The following is a 20,647-nucleotide window of genomic DNA, read 5'->3' as shown; positions in this document are numbered from 1 at the left end:
ATCATAGGCATTGCGCGTTTTTCACTTATAAAAAACCACCTATTTCTGTTGCTTTTACAACAACTTTGACATTCAGAAAATTTAAGTGATTACTTTCACGTTCAAATATTTGCTCTAGTTTATTCAAAAACATGTTTTTCGAAATGTGCCTAATATGACTCAATGAATTTTCAAACAGATGTTTTATAATAAAAGACAAATTTTTGAAAACAAAAATCATTTGCATGGCAACTAATCAAACTAGTTCACTTATTTCAACTTTTTATGCAAAAGCATGCTTTTCGAACCTGGTCATTGAAGCCGCTGTTGGCAGCACCGAAATTCGAAGCAACGTCGCTTTCATCGCGCCTGGCACCGACGCCCTTCATCACCGCCGCCAGGTCCCTCGCCAGGTGGGTCGCTTCTTCGCCCCTCATGTTCGCCAGTTGGCGCGACGAGAAGAGAGAAATCAAATTCGCTCTCTCGTCGCTTTTGTGCCGGAGGTCCATCACCTGGGAGGAGGTTTGCGGATCAGACGAATGCGCTTTGTGGACTTGTTGGTGTTTCGGCTTGCAGCTCAAGTCGTACGCTGATTCGCTGATTTGACTCGTTTGGTAATAAGTGTCGTTGTTCACCTTAAAGTATAGCTTTTGTTGTGTATAGTGTAAAATTTCTATGTAAGAAAATTCGTCTAGCTTAAATTTTATTGGTTATGTGAGTGATGTTTAAAAAATAATATTAATTTTCTTTTTAACCAACTGTTTAAATTAAATAGATAAGCGACTTTATTTCACTGAAAGATATTATTGATAACTTTGTCAGGGTTAGAATAAAAAACAAGCAGTAAAAATGAAACTAACTAATATTTTTTTAACTATTTAACAAAACTAAGTCTATAAAACATTATTAATTATTTAAAAATGTTCTAGGATTCCAAAAAATATATAAGAATATAAAAACATTGTTCTTAGCCAGATGATATTTTTTTGTAGATTCTAACTTTAGCTACTTAGATTCTTGACACAGCTTAAACAATTCAAACTAAATTTTAGATAAGGAATAGAAAAATAAAATTTCAGCAAATTACTTTGTAAAAAAGCAAACTAAAAAAGAAAAAAAATTGTTCCTAACTTTTTTTTTAATTAAACATCAAAGTTTTAATTTAAATTTATTAAAATAACTAAAAAATTATTTATTTAAAGTTTATATATATCAGGAAACAAATGCCAAAACTTGAGGTTTTTAGATTTTAACAAAATATAAGGAAAATAACATTACTTATTAATCTCCCGAAAAAAAAATGTAGGTCTGGTGATAAAATATTCTACTTAAGGTTAAAAAAAAAATGGGAAACTTAGTATATTAAAAAAAATTACTTGCATTTATTGTAAGGAAAAAATATACATAAAAGTCATTGTAAGGTTTCCGTACAAAAGTGCTTAGATCTTCTCCGAGACGCATATAACATGTTTTAATATATTTAAACTAAAACTATATATTTAAATTGTATATTTAATTTACAACATTTTTATAACAAATCTCAACTAACAATATTATTAGGCATTTCTTCTATCGGAGATTTCGCGATTGAAGATAAGTTTTGTGGTTGGTTTGTGGAGCTTGACAAGTTAGATTTATCAGACATCAATTGGTTAGTCGAATCCAACTGTGAGCAGTTTTAAATAATAAAACAGTTTCTTTACAGTTTATTTACAGAAACCCAACAAGTTAAAAATAGTTATAGTGAAGGAAAAAAAAGCTAACTATGACAAATAATTATAAAGTATATTGGTTAGTAGCACTGAATAATCATTAATGCTGATTTCTATGAGCAATTTAAATAAAATATTTTGGTCTTTACTTACAAAAGGTAAAGGCAATTTTACAGCCTTCGTGATGCATGTTTGTTCATAATATATATTTATTTTTATTGACTTTTTAGATTATTATGTGTAGGCATTTTTGGCAATATAAGACAAAATTTTACATTTCAATACTATAAAGATTTAGTTTACAAAAATAATAATCTAAATTATAACTTACGAACTGTTACAACTTGCATGGAAATTTTATTGCAATATCAATATAGTATCTGATGAAAGATCAATTTAAAATATAGATATCAATTTAAAAAAAATAAACTTGTAAAAAAAAATTGTAAAACCAAGTACAACAACTTAAAACAAGAACCAAGCTTAAATTTAAAGTTATTGCTTTATTTAGCTTTTAAATAAACAAAAAATCAAGTTTATATATGTTTTTAATACACTGATCTGTACACCTCAATATTAAGAGATTGTAAAATATTATTATTTTATCAAACACCTTGAATCAACATACAAACTAACATTTTGAAGAGCTTTTAAAGCGCACAAATTGTGATACTTGTAAGCCAAAGAGTATGCAGTGTGTCCTGTGCGAGAGTCCTAAAGATCAAATTATAATTTCTACAATAACAATACACGAACAAAACAGTTGCAACAAAGTGTTAACTTAAAAATTATATTAAAAGTAATATTAAACATTTTAGTTTAAATATCAATGAGACAACTTTAAATTCAAAATTTATTATCTAACGCTGCGTTTCATGCGCTCATGCTGTAATGGAATACCAGTTACACTGCTGTTCCATTTAGTTGAATACTGAACTATGTAGAAGAAAGTTACAGTTAGGAGAAAATGAGTCTGATTAAATATTTCTTACGCTATGTTCAGATATATGTATACTGAGTTTTGGAAGTGACGTTCATTCTAGACCACCTTGTTGCTGCTAATATGAAGACATTTGTATTATTTGTACTTTTTTTTTTAATTTTATTTTCTAAATAATGTTATTTATTATAAGCAGTTTTTGTATTTAAATTTAAAGTAGTTAAATGTAACATTACTTTATACATTCTTAAAGTATACTCCTGCTCGATTTATTCTCGTGTAAAGGTTTTGACCATATTTAAAGTAATTTCTAAAGTTAATGTTTTTTTATATATTTTTTGCTGTTTGCAATTGTTCTAAAATATAAAATATGCTCATTCATGTCATTATTAGTTTTATACATAGTAGCACTAAGTATCATTAGTATAAGTATTATCTAGTTTAATATAATTATCTACTTATTATGGTTTATAATGTAAGTTTAAAGTACACTATAACAACAAAACTATCTTAAGTAACCCACTCAATACTGTTGGTTACAATGCAATGATCACAAATTAATATAAGTTTATTAATTTGTGATTATTGCATAAACGCATGAAACACAGTGTTAAATGATATACTCCGAGTTTAAAATAGTCTCATTGATATTTATTTACTCCTTTTAAGTTGAGCTATTTCCTGTTGAACAACAACTTATCGTTAAGTTTAATTTTTTAGTTTAATAATAGCCAGAATGGCTTTTAATCAGTAATATAACTAGTATAGAATTAACTATAAGAAACTAAACAGTTTGTATAACAAATTCTAAAATAACGTATTTAAAATCGATTCAGAAGCAAGACTAACTTTTTTATCGATTTTAGCACCATATGCAACCAAAACTAAAATGACACGATCCTTATTATACAGCGCTGCTAAGTGTATAGCTGCAAAACCTACAAAATAAATCAAGTTAAAAAAAATACCAGCTCAATATAAACAGTATGACACTGAACTGAGTTTTTTATTTTATATATAAAACCAATATATGTCAATTCTATTCGTCAAGTTTTCATGTTTGCTTCAACACAAACAATTAGTTTACTTGTTATTAATCTTCAGGAAAATTACTGAGGAATAGCGGTGAAATAGCTTCTAAAGCAAAATTATAAATTGAGTTACGTGTCATACTGTTAATACAGATTTGAAAAGACTAACTTAAGTGAGTTAATTAAAGAATATTTAGTATGTTTTGAAGATTATAAAGTTTTTAAAAACTATCTAAACAACTCAAAGAATAAGTTAATTTATAAGATACAATAAACTTCTAATTGTTTAAAAGCTAACAATAGTAAAACTTTAACAGTTTTTTTTATTTATTGTTTTTAAATTGATTCTCTAATATTTTACTTTTTAAGTATTAAATGCTTACTATAAATAACTTAAAACATAAAACCTCATAATTTTTTATAAAAATACATAAACAAACTTATGCTTTTTTTAATATAAAAGCTAAAAATTAGTAAAAAAACTTTTTATTTCATTTTTTTCTATAATAAGTTTAACAATAATTAAAAAACGAAACTCTTTTTTTTTTAAATATGATAAGTAAAGTACTAAACATAATTTTAAGTATAAGAAAAAAAAAAGACTTCGAAAAGTATATTTTAAAGCTTAGATTTAAATTTAAAGTTGTAAATACCAACTCTTTTACTTTTTATGATTTTTAAATAAACAAACAAACTTTATGCTGCGTTTTAATTTGAACTTAAACTAAAAATAAAGATCTAAAAATTCCTATTGGACTATATAATAAACAAAAACGAAACATATTAATCTCTGAATAACTAATACTAAAAACTTACATAAATAATTGAACAAAGATCTAATCGAAACTAAATCAGTAGAAAAAAAAGATATACTATCATGTTCTTTACTTTAGTTATAGAGACTTTAGTTTTACTTCCTTGGACACTAAACAAAACTGTCTATAAGTATTTTATTTACTAACTAATCAGTTATTTAAGTTTAAACCCCTACAAAATTTAAATTATGTACTGTTTAAAACAAAACATAGAAATTAACCTTAATTTAAATAATGTTTTTTTTTACATATTAAAAATTTAAACACCGCATATTAATGTTAAATCATTAAAAAAACAATAATCAATTTGTTAGCAGAGAAGTATAGAAATTTAGCTTAACAACAAGAAGACAACTTTCTTCCAAACTGGGTGTTTGCTGCATTTATAAGTAACCTTAAATATTCTCTAAAATATTTCAAAACTCGACTTGAAATTAACTACGCAAGTATATTTAAGATATAATAATTTAAAACTTAATTGAGTTAATAAAATTTTTAAGTGGCATAAAAATGATATAAAATTTTTAGAAACAGTTATAGATTTTTAATTTAGCATTAAAGGCTACAAAATTTAATATATGATTCAATAAAACTGATATTTAGTTTTAAAATCGTATGTTTTATAACAGTTTAAAAGTAGTAGAAACAGTAGTTAAAAAAAACATCCTTACTTTTTTTCAATCTCAATAAAGATATTTTGATATTAAACAGTTAGTAAATAATTTTTAGTAATACGAACAGTTTTAAAAACTTAATAGTGATACCAACCTGTTGTTACCTTAACAACTATTATTTACATGGAGACATTAGTAATGTTTTATTGAAAACTTGATAGTTTAAAAAAACATAAAAAAAAACTTTCAAAACTAAAAAATAACAACTGAAAAACCAGTCAAAATTTTCGTATTTCATTACAATAACGAATATACTTTTAATGCATTTGAATAAAGTAAAATATATTTGGTTTCAAAACGCAACATCATTATTAAACTTTATTTCAAATTACCTTAAACACAAAAAAAAATAGGGCTACAACTAACTATGAACAAAACTGTGTAACAAAAACTCAACGAAAACACATAGAAAAAGTAAAATTTCCCAAAGCAAAAGCCACTCACTTTGTGAGCGTTCGAGGCCGGATGAAATTAGAGGTGAATTTAAATAAGATATCACGCGTGCGTTTGAAAGTTGAAAGCAGCGTTGTGAATATTCTAATGCGAATTACAGCACGCTTCCTACTTGTTATACTGCTGGAGTGTATTTACATTCAAATCACGGCTTGACCACATTCAATGCGTTTGAGACGAAATAGAAATTACAAGTATGTAAATACGCGTACAATTATTTGTTCACGTACGATTATTTGTTTTTTTTCATTGTGAACTTTTAACACGGTTTCCGTACGGGTGTAAACAAACGCGTCAATTTTTGAATACAGTAATAAAACTTATAAGTAGCAAACAAACATGAGTTTAACTAATTTTGAAACATTTCTAATGCTAAACAAGCTTTATCAAATACGTATCGCATTATTAAGAAGAAATATAAAACTTACCTCAATTCTTATATGAACGCAATCATTTTACAACAACAGAAAAGTTTGAAGATAAACACAATTTTCTTTAATTATGAAATCCAAAAGCTTCACTTATATACTTACTTTAATTAAAAGTAGACTCTTAAGAAAAAGTACTTAATTTGACCATTTACAAATGTAAAATCTCTTATTTAAACGATTTTAGTTGTTTTTCTTTTGAATCACAGTAAAACTAATTATAATTTATTAAACTTTCAAAATGATTAAAGCTTCACTATCTTTCAGTAACTAGACAGAGCTTTAATCTACTTTCAGACTGGGTAATAAGTAAAACGTCTTAAATGCGATTTTAAATCAAACAAAAAGTAGTTTGTTTGATTTTATTATGTTAAGAAAGGATCATAAAACTTTTAATGAAACTTAATTGAAAACTTATTTTTTCACAACTATTTCAAGAACTAAACCTTTTAAGAGCCTGTAAAACGTGTTATACAGAAACAAAAACACTATTTTATACTACAAAACCAATAAATAAAAAGTACATAACAGATATTGTAATAATAAAAAAAGTAAAATATTTTTTTAAATAAAATTGTAAGTTTCAATAGTACTTTAAAGGCTTTATACATTAATTTTGAACACAAAATTTCAAAAAAAAGTATAATTGATTTCAATAATTTTTTTGTTAATAATATTATTTTATTATTTATCTTAAAGAAAAAAACAGCTTTGAAAAACAAATCTTCATGTATAATTACTTTAGTAAACTTAGAATATAATTATAATTTACAACTAGCAAATTATAAGTTTCAGAAGAATAAAATAACAAAAAAATAAGTGATAGTCTCTATAACCTAGGTACAATTTTTCAACATGAAATTATACTAAACAATATATGAGAAAATTGAAATATAAGTTGTTTAAATAATTTTTAACTGTTTATAATAATTTAAACATTTATTCTTTAAATGCACAGACTAACCAAAATATATTTTATTGCCAACTTATATGTGTAGTTAAGAAAAACTTTATTATCAGATTACATTGACATACTTTCATTTTCTCCTTCAAATTGATACAAACCGTTATCTTACTCATACATTTTAACCAAAAATACGAATAAGGTGAAAATTGTTGAGTAGGCAGCTTGTTCAAGTTAATTTAAACCTTGTTTTCACCCATCGCAAATGACTAACTGTTTAGTTATATCTATTGCAACACATTAAAAAAGGTATGTTATATTATAATCTAATACAGCACACTCAAAAGATTACAACTTTGCGTTTAACAAAAACAGTTTGTGCGTTATTCTTAAACCAGCGTGTCACGTACCTAGTTTTAATTTTAAATATTTTATTTAAAACACTTATTACAAAAAATCAGTGAAAACGTGTACTTAATTTTGAATTATGCTGATATTTTTGGTAAAATAAATGCTAATCCATTAGTAATATTTAAAAATTTTGTACGACAACAAAAAGACGATTAGAAACTTAATTAAATTATGTCTTTTAAAATAATTCTTTTGCAAACCGTTCTGCAATATTTTTACTACTTTTGCTAAATCAATAATTCAACTAAAATTAAATGTTTTCCAACAATTATTTACAAAAAAATCAATTTAAACTAAATTTTCTAATTAAAGAACTATGATAGTTTTTTTTTTGTAATTTGGTGTGTGTTTAGCTTGCAATTTATTAATTGATTTGATGTTAATATAACAGTGAGAAGCAAATATTAACATATATTAGATGGAGTAGTATTTTAAAACTAACAATTTTTATATGATGGTGGTTGCTTTCTAAAATTTTACAGAAGTATATCGTATTAACTAGTCACTTGTCTAAATTTTCTAGAATGCCTCTAGGCGAAATTGAGTAAATAAGAACTAATTTATAGTAAGTGACCTATCTTAAACAGTAAAACTAATCATGGTTATAAAATAAACCACAAAAAATACGTTTTACCTTTTTTACACACAATAATACAATTTACAACTAAAAGTAAAATGTAAACTTTATAGAGTTTAAATAACTTTTCAAGCATTTTTGATTATTAAAAAAAAAGAACTGATAAAAGAACTTTTTTTTAAGAATTAAAACTGAAATTTGAATAAAAATCAAAAGAAAAAATTGTTTCTTCAACACTAAAAAACATGCTTTTACGTCCAATACAGCAAACAACCATATATATTAATAAATATATCTTGTTTACCTTTTCAGATATTTCAGATAAAAAATTTCTACTTGTATTAATGAAATTAAAACAAACTTTTTTTAGGTAAAATAAATAACTTTCATAAAATTAAAAGTCTTTAAGATCGTGTATAAAACAGCATAGCATCGTTTTATAATCACTTAAAGAAAAAAATTTAAACAAATAACTCTTTATTTTACCACAAATAAATTTGTAGATCCTGAAAATAGACTATGTTTTAAAGTAATATCTGCAAGCAGAAATTTGTTAAAATAATTTAATCTTTAAAAAATTTTCTAGAACTGAAATGTTTAGAACTGAAACTAAGATAGCTTTGTATTAAATTAAAAATTAAATATATTTATTCTTTCAAAAATTTATTTTACAAACTAAGTTTCGGTCAAAGACCTCTTCAGTGCTTAAATAAATCTTAATCAAAAGAACTCTTTTCTATTCTATTAAGATTCTATTTGAATAAGATTTATTTAAGCACTGAAGAGGTCTTTGACCGAAACTTAGTTTGTAAAATAAATTTTTGAAAGAATAAATATATTAATTCTCCTCCAGCAGTTGAGATCTCTCTATTTGTTTTCTTAAAACCAAAACATATTATAAAAATTAAATAAATAACTTTTAAAACAAAACAAGTTTAAGTTTTAAATTAACTTATACTAAAACATAAAAACCTTAAATTAAATTTTCAAATCAAACAAACTAAATAAATATTTTATTATATTTAAAACAACAAAGTTCAAAACTGCTAGAAGAAAACATATTGCATTAAACTTCATTGCAGAGCAACAATGACTACTGAGACTAAACTACAACAAAGGTATTATTATGACATACACTTAAATCAAATAAATTTTCAAAGTTAAATAAATAAGTATGTTGTGAGTTTATTAGTTAAACATTAGTCATTGTTTACATCAAATTTATGTATTAAATATAAAGCGTTTATAGTTTTTAAATTGTCTACCAGTTTGAAAAACTGATAAAGTAACCAACTATTTCAAACAATGAAAATATTTAATCTCTAAGATTGCTTTAAGTTAAATTGACTAAAATATTTATATGACTTTCATTCTTAAGTTAAAGATTAAATGTTAAGTAAAAATACTACTTTTCTAACCTAATGTGAATGTACAATATTTAAAAAAATAAAACATAAAGTATTTTATGCTAAAATCTAAATAGTATTTACAATCGTTATAAGAAGTTCTGAGCACAGCATCTTTTTTTCAAACACACTAACACATGAAACACATACTGTTTTTATTTTCTTTACGACTTACAAAACTGCGCTCAATCAACTGGTGTCAGAAAGATCTGAACCACACAAACAAGTGTGCAAATATTTATTATTTCCACACTATCATACACGCAACAAAAACAACCTTCGAAGTTGACCGCGTCTATCGCGAGCTGCTCCCGCGCCGCCTCGGCCACCAACTTCACCAGCTTCAGCTCGCGGTCGTCGCTCTTCGCGCCGCACACCGCCAAGTGGAGGCAGTTCTCCCCGGTCAGCTGCCGGTCGGTCACCGCCGACTGCTGGTGCCTGATGATCAGCTCGGAAGCCACCTCGTTGTTGCTCGTCACCGCCATGTGCAGAGGCGTCTGTTGGGAATTTCAACAGTAGGGTTAGCGGGGTGGGAACGGCGGCAGCCGTCAAACTTTTACAAGTAAGGGTGGCACAAGCAATACTAAATAAATGAGAGCAGTAATGAGTACTAGAAATGATTCGATTGCATGTTTGGTGTTATTGATATTTTTTTATTGGGAATTTGAACACTAGTTAATAGAGTGGGAACAACGGCAGCCGTCAAACTGAATTTTTTTTACTATGTTTATAAAATTTAACTCCAATCAACAAAGCATCTGTTGTCAACTCGCTATTGTTGCTTGAAGTGCTTTGAAAACTGTCGTCAGTTATATATATTCATTAAAATAATGATTGTTTTTTAATTATATCTAAAAAAAATCTTAATAAACAATCAAAATTTTAATTGTGGACCTTAATCAATTATGAGGTATAAAAAAGTATTAAAACAAAACAACTCATAATTTTGATATGAAAACTGATATAAGACATAAAAATCAAAAAAAGAAAAAAAAATAATTCTTTAAAATTTAATTTGAATTGTTTTTTAAATTAAATATTTATAGTTATTTCAAAGTAATTACGTTTTAGCAACCACATTTACTTAAACAAACAGAAATGTTATAAAACAAATATTTTACAATAAAAATATAACAATGTAAAATATTAACAAAATGTAAATTTTGTTTAAAAACAAACATAACTATTTCATAAAAGTCACCTTGTCTTACTCAAAAGTAAACAAGTAAGTTTATATAACCTTGTGTAACATTGGATTAACGATACTAATACAAACAACAAAGATAAATAAAGAGATTATTCTGCAATAACATGCTGTGCTAAAATTCTTAATACTTTTTTAATAATAATAAAAAATATTAAAATAAGAACTACACCAACAAATCATCCGAGAGTTTTAAATTAAAAAAGCAGTCTTCTGTAGTCTTTAATAGTGGTTCTTAAAGCAGTGGTCTTTACAGTGTGCGCAAAATTTATTTTTGGATGCACAAATCTCATGTAGGGTTGCACAAAATTCATTAGCAAACTTACTTTGGACATTTTGCAGTTTATGTTAAGGCCATTGGGGAGAAACGTTTAATTTTTTTTTACAAAAATTAACAATGGCTCTTATATGAAAGCTTGTAGTATAAACTACGAGTCAGTTTTTATAGAACTTGAAATTTTGTCTAACTTTGTTTGTAAAAAGTTTCCGATACAAACGTATGGACCGCAAATTTTTCATTGTTAATTGTCTAGAAAATTTAAAAATTCACTTACAATTTATATTTCTCTTTATTTTTCCAGCTAGAGACCACAAAATTTAAAAGAAATATTTTATTCACTGTTTAAAATATTTTGAATGTTTAGATTTTTAAAATATTAAAAATTTTAAATTTTATAAAAAAAAATGCTGTTTTTTCACTTTTGGTGATTTTTGAGACTGCTGGGTGCACATATTTTTTTTAATATAAGTTTAGTGGGCACAGGTTTCAGTCACTGCCAAGGTCAATATCTTAAAGTATGCACCTGCGCATATAAATTTCTATTAGTAGTAAAAATATTTGAAAAGCAACTGAATAGATACCTTAACCTTTTTCAAATGCTAATTTTTGATGTTTTTAATAGGTTTTCATATATTATTTACAAACAAAATAATTAAAATATAATAAGAATAGTTATAATACTAAGAAAGTATACAATAAATTTTCTTATAAATACAGACATTTTCTTAAGTAAATTACTGATTAGAGTTTTTTTTTAATTTTAGAACCAACATTCTATACCATTCTATTTTGATAGCAATAGATCAAGAGTTGTTATAGGAGATAACTTTTAGTTTTTTTATCCACTTCACTTTAAGGTATACCTTAAATACTTGTACTAAAGCTAAATAAGATATAAAGCAAGCTTGAATTTTTATACACGCAAAACTAGACAATAAAATAAGTTATAATGCAATTAATAAAAAACTTTAAATAAAAAAACTAAATAATCTAAAAATAATTTGCTGCACTTATATTAACAGTACTCCACCTAACGGTTTTAAATATTTACCTGTAAGTTGTCATTGAATAAGCTCAAACTAATTTTGCTTTCCACAACTTTAGGAAGGACTTTTCTCAAAGCTTCATTGTCTTTGCACAAAACAAGAAGATGTAGAAATCTATTTAAAACAAACATTTGTTGTTCAAATTAAATCAAATTATATTTAACTTTTTTAAAAGTTACTTACTATGCACTACAATTTTTTTTTAAGATCAAGGTATTTGTAAAAATATTATTAATATAACAAATTAAGCCTTTTTATCTATTTTAATTCACAGCTAAACAATAGTTACACAAAAAAACTTACGTATTTCCGTCAGGGTCCTTTTTATTAAGTATGGATTCGCGCTGTTTTTGAATAATCAAAACGTTATTCTCATACAGATCATCAACGTTCATGAACGAACTGGTGAGCAGCATGATGTTCTCCTGCACTGACTTTGAAACCTCGTTCCAAACGTTTCCGCTGCTGACGGCATTTTTCAAGTTGCACTTGTAAGATTTTGCCAGCAGCTCGATGACCTCGTTTTCTTTCGATGCGTTGTCGGCACTCTTTGTTGGCGATTGTTTGAAGGAGTCTTCGTGCAACGCTGGTAAGGCCAAGCTCCTTGAAGGTTTAAATTGTAGCTAGGATATGCATTTACAAAAAAGGCTTATCTATTACAGCAGCGGTTCTTAACCTTTTTTTCATGTTCTACCCCTTTTTGGAAAGTAGTTTCCTAATTTACCCCCAATATCCAAAATAGTATATAATTTTGTGAAAAAAAAACACGATTCTTTTACCTTAAGCTTATTAGATATAAAAAATCGTAAAACTTAAAGAGTTTATTTAACTTGAAAAAATACTACAGTTAAATACTAACTTATATATAAAAAATACAATTAATAAACATTAATTTACAAGACTTGTAAAAAATAAAATTTACCCCCTAAAACAAGGGAATTTACCCCCAGGTTAAGAATCGCTATGTTATAGTCTATAAAATAGTTGCAAAAAATCTAAAATTAATATCAACCAATTATATAAAAAGTATAATCAGGGTTGCCAAATTTTTTTTGTAAATTTCTTCCATTTTTAAAAAAACTAGTTTTTTGATCCATTTTTGGTATAAAGTTTAACTTAAGTTGAAAAAACTGTTTTAAATAGTATAATTAGATTGAAAAGATACTGTAAATCTAGTTTAAACGAGTTTTATAAACAAAAAAAAATAATGATAATAAAAGAATATTATCTTCATGATAGATTTTTTCTATCTAATCAAAATTTCATTACTTTATATGTAAAAATTCTTTAAAATTCAAGGTTTATTAGTGATTTTTGTTCGAAATTCCAGCGTTTTTTTTTCAAAATTCCTCAAATTCCAGGTTTTTCCAGGATTCCAGGTTTTTTGGCATACTTGTAAATTATTTATAGAGCTACATGTACAAACTTTAAGTTTTTAAATCTTACTGCTTAATAAATAATGCTAATAAAATATAATATAAATATTTTATAGTATAAGTATAACATAATATAAACATCACATTTATATTTTTGTACACAAAAATTCATACTTTGCATTTTGTTCTTACTCTTTTAACCAAGCAAAATATTCCTAACTAACTTCCTTGTTGAATAATCAATTGAGATGTCTAATTGATCTGAAGCGCTAACACTAGACGAAGAACAGTATGCAGATGTTGTACATACCAAACCCCCAGTTTTTGAAGAAGTGACCACCAGTTCAGCACTAGATCATTATATGGTACTTTAAGGGTTATTGCCAATAATGAATTAAGTAGTTACTAGTCGAAAGTTGTCTCGACAACTTAAGATTACTTATTTTAGAAGTTTTATTTTTTAATGCTTCCTTAAGCTGTTCATCTTAATTTGTCAACTTTGGAACCAAAATAATACGCATTAGTAAACTTAACATATATGACTAATTAAATGAGATAAAAACATAATACATACCATACCTTAAAAGATTAAAAAGTTTTATTTTTGATTTTTATAGAGCTAAAGTACTTTAGGTCAACACTTTTAAAATTACTTATTTAAATTTTACATAAAGAATGATTAAAAAACTAACTTAAGTAAGATAAGAATTATCATAAAATTTGAAGTATAAGTTTATTTAGTAGTAAAACTGTTATTATGTTTTCTTTAACTTTTACAACAATTTTTTTTTGTAGTAAATTTAATGCTTACTTTTTTGAACAATCTAATAAATTTCCATGAGTTGCTTTATTAACACTTTTTTGGTCTTCTTTGTACGTTTTCTCTGAATTTAATTTTTTAAAGTTTGTTTCATGATCACAATTTATTATAATTTTTGTTTTAACTTTGTTTTCTTCGTTAAGTAACTTTTTGCCAGCTTTATGTTCTCCAACGGAAACTTTGATATCAAATGACAGTAATCGTGGATCTCTATAACAGATCAAGTTAGAGTTGAAATTAGATTTTATAATTAAAACACACCAAAAAATAGTTAATTTTTTAAGAAATCACTGAGCAAAACTGGATAGGATAAGTTTTATATATAAATTTCTACTATAACAAACTTATTTAACATTTTTCGACACTTAATCTTTTTAGTTATGATGTTTAAACTTTCTGTTATTTATATACAAATTCAATTTTATTTGCGTCTTAAAAAAAACTTTTTTTAGTACTGTTCACTTATAATTTCAGTATAAATTCAAATTATATTTAACTTAGAAATTTATATTAAAATAAGAATCTATCTATAAGATACACCTATATTGTGAGATAAAAATTAGTATAAGTAAAACAGTAGATCTAATAAAAAAATATATTAAGTTACATATATACAGTTTGTAGTCATATTTTAAATTGGTTAAAATATAAAATTAAAAAAAAAACATTATTTTGGTTCAAAAATTTAAAAACATATACAGAGTTTTTTAATTGTGATCATTGCGTTTGCATGAAACACTGTGTAGAATAAAGACTCTCATTTTGAAATTGTCTAATTAATATTTTTAACTAATTTATGTTTTACAACCTTATTTTACGAAATACAAACTATGAAAGTGTATTCAAAAACTTAAGAAGGGTGTATAAAATTAAATTATTGCTAATTGTTATTTAAAAAGAACAGCAACTTATAAACTGTATACTTTTTAGTGCAAACAAACTTATTTTTAGTACAGTATTTATTTAGTGAAAATACTGAATTTTTTAAGCAAATACAACTACACTGATATTCTTAAACATTATTATTTTAAAACACTTGTTATAAAACTTGAACAGATAAACTTACACAAAGCTGGAAAAATGGGAAACTGATTTAGCGCAGACTTTATCTTCATCCTTGTTTTGAACATTGTTACTATGGTTTTCAGATGGCGGGAAAGGTGAAATACTTTTAGTATATTCAGTTGATCTAACAAGTAACAACATTTTGAGAATAAAATGTTGTATTTACAATTAATACTAAATTATTTTAAAACAATCAGATCACAGAGATATAACTTGCTAAATATATTTTAAATTTAAAGTACACATAGGCTTATGCGAATTGAAATATTTTTATTTATAAATACGTTTTTAAACATATACATCATGGTTTATTGCAGAAATAAACAGCAATTTTCAGGGCCAAAGGGGTTCTAAACTGTTCATAACAAGTTGGTAATATTTGGTAGTCTTAGCTACCACAAACATTTCACAGCCTAACATAAAACAAACAAGCGTTTGAAAAGTTACAAATAATCAGAAGAAGAGAGTTCAGTTTCCCCACAAAACTTGCAAACTAAATATTTTAAATCAAACATTTTATAAATTAGCTTATTTTAACCTTTTTTTCAATGTTTTTGTTTAAATTATGAATTTTGCCTTTTAAGAAAATTTCTCTGAAAATCTGAAGCTCTTAGCTTAATATAAATTAGATTTTAACTTTTAATAATAACAAATTATACAGTTTCCTTCTTTTATTACACTAACACATGTTTCTGTGTGTTAACAATTAACACCTTTTAACGGAGCTCTTTAAAGAAATAAATACTGTAAGGAAAGGTTAGAAGCTAAAGTAGGAATATACATGAGTCCATTAAAAATAAAAATAATGGCTATAGATTTTTATAGGTTAATGGTTAACAATATATAAAACACTTAATGTTAAATCCGATTTTTATAAAATTTTATAGTATTTGTCATTATTAAGTCTAAATTAAATAAATTTAAGTAAAAATATATAACAAAATAACAAATCATAATATGAACTACTTATATGAAAACGAAGGAAGTACTAATTCTAAATATTTACTGGTTACTAATCATTGAAAAAACATATCTAATAATTACGTCACAATATATGAACAATAAGATTACTTAATTTATACTACAAAGTTAGATAATTTATTCTTTATGTTTAGAAAAAGTAGTAGATCGCTTTAATTCAAAAAAGTAATATGTAATCTATTGTGAAAAAAAGTGAACAACTAACATTAGTTATTGAATTTATAAATTAAGCAATAGTAAAGGCAATAAAAGCCACAGAAACTTGGTATAATTTATATTTTTTTTTATTGAATGTTTATAATGGTTAAATCTAAATTATAACAAAATTAAAGTTAAATACAATTAGAGAGAAAATTGAATTAAAATTATTTTTTTTTTTTAATTTATAAACAAAGCAGAAAAATCAAACTTGTTATTAAGCTTTCAAAGCTCTAACCAATGATTAAGTTACAGCGCCATACATAAAACCACCATGACTAAAACTACATTTATGCTATATAATAAGTAAAATAATTAATAATTGTTCTAGAAAGGAGCAGTCGGGTATCTAAATTAAAGATCTTATACAGACGTTTCAAATATTTAATAACTAAACTATGTTATAAATTACAGGTTTGTGTTCAATATGAAAGTTAAAATGTAAAACATAAAACAACAAGGTGGTTAAATGCTAAGTAAAAACCTGCAGTAAAAAGACCTCTAGCCGTTCTATTGGGCGTAGTAGGTAAAAAAGCACGGTTTAACTGTGATTTGAATACAGGTTTCCAACTAAACACAAACCCGTAATTTTTTTTTCTAAGAAAACTTATAGTTAAATTTTTTTTGTCTATAATATAACAAATAAAATTTCTATAAAACTTTTTAAAACACAAGCTATGTCTCAATAATGCAGAATTTTACATTATATAAAAGTTGTATTAAATATCAGTAATAATCTTTTATATAATAGCAAATATTATTTGATGTATGAAAAATCATTTAGCCAAATATGGCCTTAATTATAGGTAAAACACAAATGCTGTTCAACAGTTGAGCCCTTATATAGTTAACGACTACAATTTGTTAACTGAAATCAATTTTATTAAAGTGAGTCAACGTTTGAGTTAAATTTTATAGGACGTGAGCTTAATACAAAAAAACAGAATATGTTTTTAATTAGAACTCAAGGTTCTTACTTAACTTTTTAAAATAAAATTGAGGAAAATTTTCATCTTTTTAAGTGATGTAAAAAGATTAAAATTAATCTAAGAACAAAAGTTTTAAAATAACCAATAAATCTGTTGCAATCTGTTGTACTGGACATAAACAAAGTACAATAAAAAGTCATTAAAACAAATAAACAACAAATATTCTTAAAAAAATACTTTTTTCTGTTTGGAAATGCATCACTTGACAAAAATTACTCAAGTTAAAGTAAGCTACCATCTCTTCCAAAAAAAAAAATAATACAATTTAAATTTAAGAAACTACTTAAAAAATAACATAACATTTTACCACTGTTTTGATCTAAATATTTTTTGCTTTCATTCATTTGAATAAAATTAAATAAATACTTATAAAAAAGAAACAACTATAAAAATGATCAAGTTTAAATAGACTGTTTGAATTTCTATTCAAACCTATTCTTTAAATTTACTCAAGTTTAAAACTATCAGTTTTGATTATTCACCTTTTATCTTTAAAATTTATATACTTTATTACAAATTAAAAAAAACTATCGAAACAATTGTATACACAGTAAAAAATAGTTCCAAAAATTAGGCAAAAAAAAAAAAAACTGAAGAAAAAATCAACAGATTTTAAAAAGATTTATAATTTCTATCAGGGAAGACAAAAAGTTTTTATGCAATAATTGCAATTGTGAAAATCAAAGTAAGTCAGAACTCTGTACACAGGGTTGCCAAATATTTTTGGCAAATTTTTTCCAGGTTTTCAAAATTTCCTCCAGGTTTTTAAAAGTACACATTTGTGTGTCTATTTTTAGTTTAAAGTTAAGTTTAAGGTAAGAAACTGTGTTAAATAGTATAAAAACATTGAAAAGATACTCTAAAGCTATTTTAAATGAGTTTTTTAATATAAAAGAAATTCCTGATGACAAAAGTTTTTATCTATTTGATAGATTTTTAGAGTCAAATCGAAATTTTACTACTTTACATGCTAAAATTGTTTAAATTCCAGGTTTTTGTCAAAATTTCTCAAATTCCAGGTTTATCCAGGTTTTTTAGCCTAAACTATAAAATTAAAGGTTTTTCCAGGCTTCAAGGTTTTTTTGCAACCCTGTGTACAACTAAAAACTACATTAAATTTTAATCATTTAAATATATTATTAGAAACTTGAACTACAATCAACCTTAAATTAAATTGAAATAAAAAAGGTTTAATTTGGTTGTATTTATTTTAAACAAGTAATTTCTTAGAAAAATTGAAAAATACTTCAGGTAATAATATATAACATTTTTATCTTAAAAGAAATTTATTGTCTTTAACTAAAGTAAACTTTTATATAAGTGAAGCATCTGTCTTAAAAAATAAAAACATTTTTTTGTAACTTAATTTGAAAATTTGTAGATCATTTTTTCTTATTAGCTAATAATAAAAAAAAATGGTATGTTTTCAAAATATGTTTTTTAAATCAATAACACAGATTAAAACAAACTTTTCAATTTCTGCTGCTGGTTCATTTACATTTTTTGGATTTTCTTTTATTACTCTTTCAAGCAACCTTTTTTTCCATCCAGCACCTTTAGCAGGATCGCCACTAAATATTATAGAGGTAAAAGTATAAAAAACTTATTAAACAAAGCAATTTCTATTAGAACAAGCTGCTACTGAAAATTTTTAACAAAAACTACATCTTGTGATGAAAATATGTTTGTGTTCATTGTTAAATTCAAAAAATAAATGCAGAAAAAATAAAGAACAGTATTAGTCTTTTTTTTTGAAACAATTTCTTTGATTAAAAACATGCTGAAAGCAAATTTTACTTAGTGGTTAGTGTTTGATTTAATAAATATTATTGTTGACAATTTAGTATAAGTTATTAACCAGTTGGTACTCTGTAAGCAGAAAAAAGCTTGATTTTAAATGTCCACCTATATTATAATTACTTTTATAGATTTAGTTGTTGCATTTTGTTACTTAAATGAAGTATTTTATCAGAAGCAGGGTTACTACTCTTTGAGACAAAATGTGTAACTTTTTATTACACATTAAATTTTGATAAATCTACTTTAACCTTAATTGTTAAATGAATTTGACAGATTAATTTATATGTTAAGTATCTTAAGTTATTAGTTTGTAAATTCAACATTATTCCACAATACTAATAATACATAAAAATGTAGAAGGAACACCAAAAACGTAATTTTATAACTAAAATGCAAAAATTAATATACATAAAATGTTGAAGAAAAACATAAACTATAATAGTTTTTTTTTATGAAAAAATTCAAATTCTACCCCTTGTAACAACAAACTGTTTGGAAAAAAATAATGTGTCACATAATGATTAATTTTACTTAACCCATTAATATTTAACTTTTAATTAACCAATAAAAAATTAAAAACTATCTTTTTCAAACAAGAAACCCTAGGTGACTTTCCATTTGGAGAACATTCACAAGGCTAAAATACTAGCAATCAAAATCACAAAGTGAGGGAAAATCATGAAGCTCAAATCCCCAAGCAAGTGTTCAACAGGGCTATAACAAAAATAAAAACAACAATCCAACCATGTGATCACTCCACCAGAAAGAAACAGAGTTGAACAAAAAATAATTAATCCAAAAAGATTTGTTTTTTAATTTTTTAAATGTGCTACACTATCCTAAAATGACAGCATCTTTGCTTGAGCTATACAGAGTCTTAATTTTTTGTAATTTATCATTATGAAAACTGCACGCCATTAATGGATGAAATTTTAAAATAACTAAATTACTTATTTATTTTGTATATGTGTCAACCATTTGGTTTAAATATTGCAAAGCAGAGTTTTTAAAGTTGTCATTAGGACCCCAACACAATCAGGTCACAAAATTTTTAAAAACTAACTATATTGTATGGTGTTCTGAAATTTTACACTTATTTTAGGAAATTAAAACTCAATAGTTTAAAATAATTTTAGAAGCTATAAGTTATAGGACCAAGTGGATTTAATTATATTTTTAAACAAACCTGTTGACTGCTGGAGATTTGCTCATCACAAACAACAATTACATTCAACACAGCAGCTACCATTAAGTTTAATAAACAATCAAACTTAAATATTTCAGTTATTGTAACCTGCAACATTGTTATAAAGTATTAACTTTCAAAATTGTTAAAAAATCAAAAAGATTGAAACAGTTTAAGAAAACATATTTATATACTAAAATGAGCTGGTGCATTTATCAATTGCAATTTTTTTTAAATTTTTGCATAGTTGTAAGTCTTCATCAAAAGTTTTGCAACTTGGAATGTTTAACAAGCTGAGCAAAGATCTTAAAAACTTCTGCTGCTGCTATTGACTTATGCTTCATTAACAAATTTACCGGGGTTTATTAATCT

At 25.0% G+C, this 20,647-nt stretch overlaps 1 protein-coding gene across 1 annotated transcript in view; it reads right to left on the bottom strand.

The window, feature by feature from the left end:
- LOC145843033 (uncharacterized) overlaps positions 1–20,301 on the bottom strand; it is a 32,558-nt gene extending 12,257 nt beyond the window's left edge. Inside the window, exons 1-12 of the mRNA XM_082950502.1 lie at positions 20,276–20,301; positions 18,759–18,860; positions 15,123–15,245; positions 14,048–14,266; positions 13,461–13,586; positions 12,164–12,463; positions 11,866–11,974; positions 9,608–9,827; positions 3,481–3,569; positions 2,328–2,405; positions 1,529–1,645; positions 288–614 (exon numbers count right to left, since the gene is read on the bottom strand). Coding sequence (XP_082806628.1) covers positions 288–614; positions 1,529–1,645; positions 2,328–2,405; positions 3,481–3,569; positions 9,608–9,827; positions 11,866–11,974; positions 12,164–12,463; positions 13,461–13,586; positions 14,048–14,266; positions 15,123–15,245; positions 18,759–18,860; positions 20,276–20,301 — 1,836 coding nt within the window. The remainder of the gene's footprint in view (positions 1–287; positions 615–1,528; positions 1,646–2,327; positions 2,406–3,480; positions 3,570–9,607; positions 9,828–11,865; positions 11,975–12,163; positions 12,464–13,460; positions 13,587–14,047; positions 14,267–15,122; positions 15,246–18,758; positions 18,861–20,275) is intronic.
- Positions 20,302–20,647: the final 346 nt, after the last annotated feature.

The sequence above is a fragment of the Thalia democratica genome, chromosome 8 (genome assembly GCF_965202585.1).
Source record: "Thalia democratica chromosome 8, ktThaDemo2.hap1.1, whole genome shotgun sequence".
NCBI lineage: Eukaryota > Metazoa > Chordata > Thaliacea > Salpida > Salpidae > Thalia > Thalia democratica.
The sequence above is the reverse complement of the archived record's forward strand: the minus strand, read 5'-3'. Positions and strand labels throughout refer to the sequence as shown.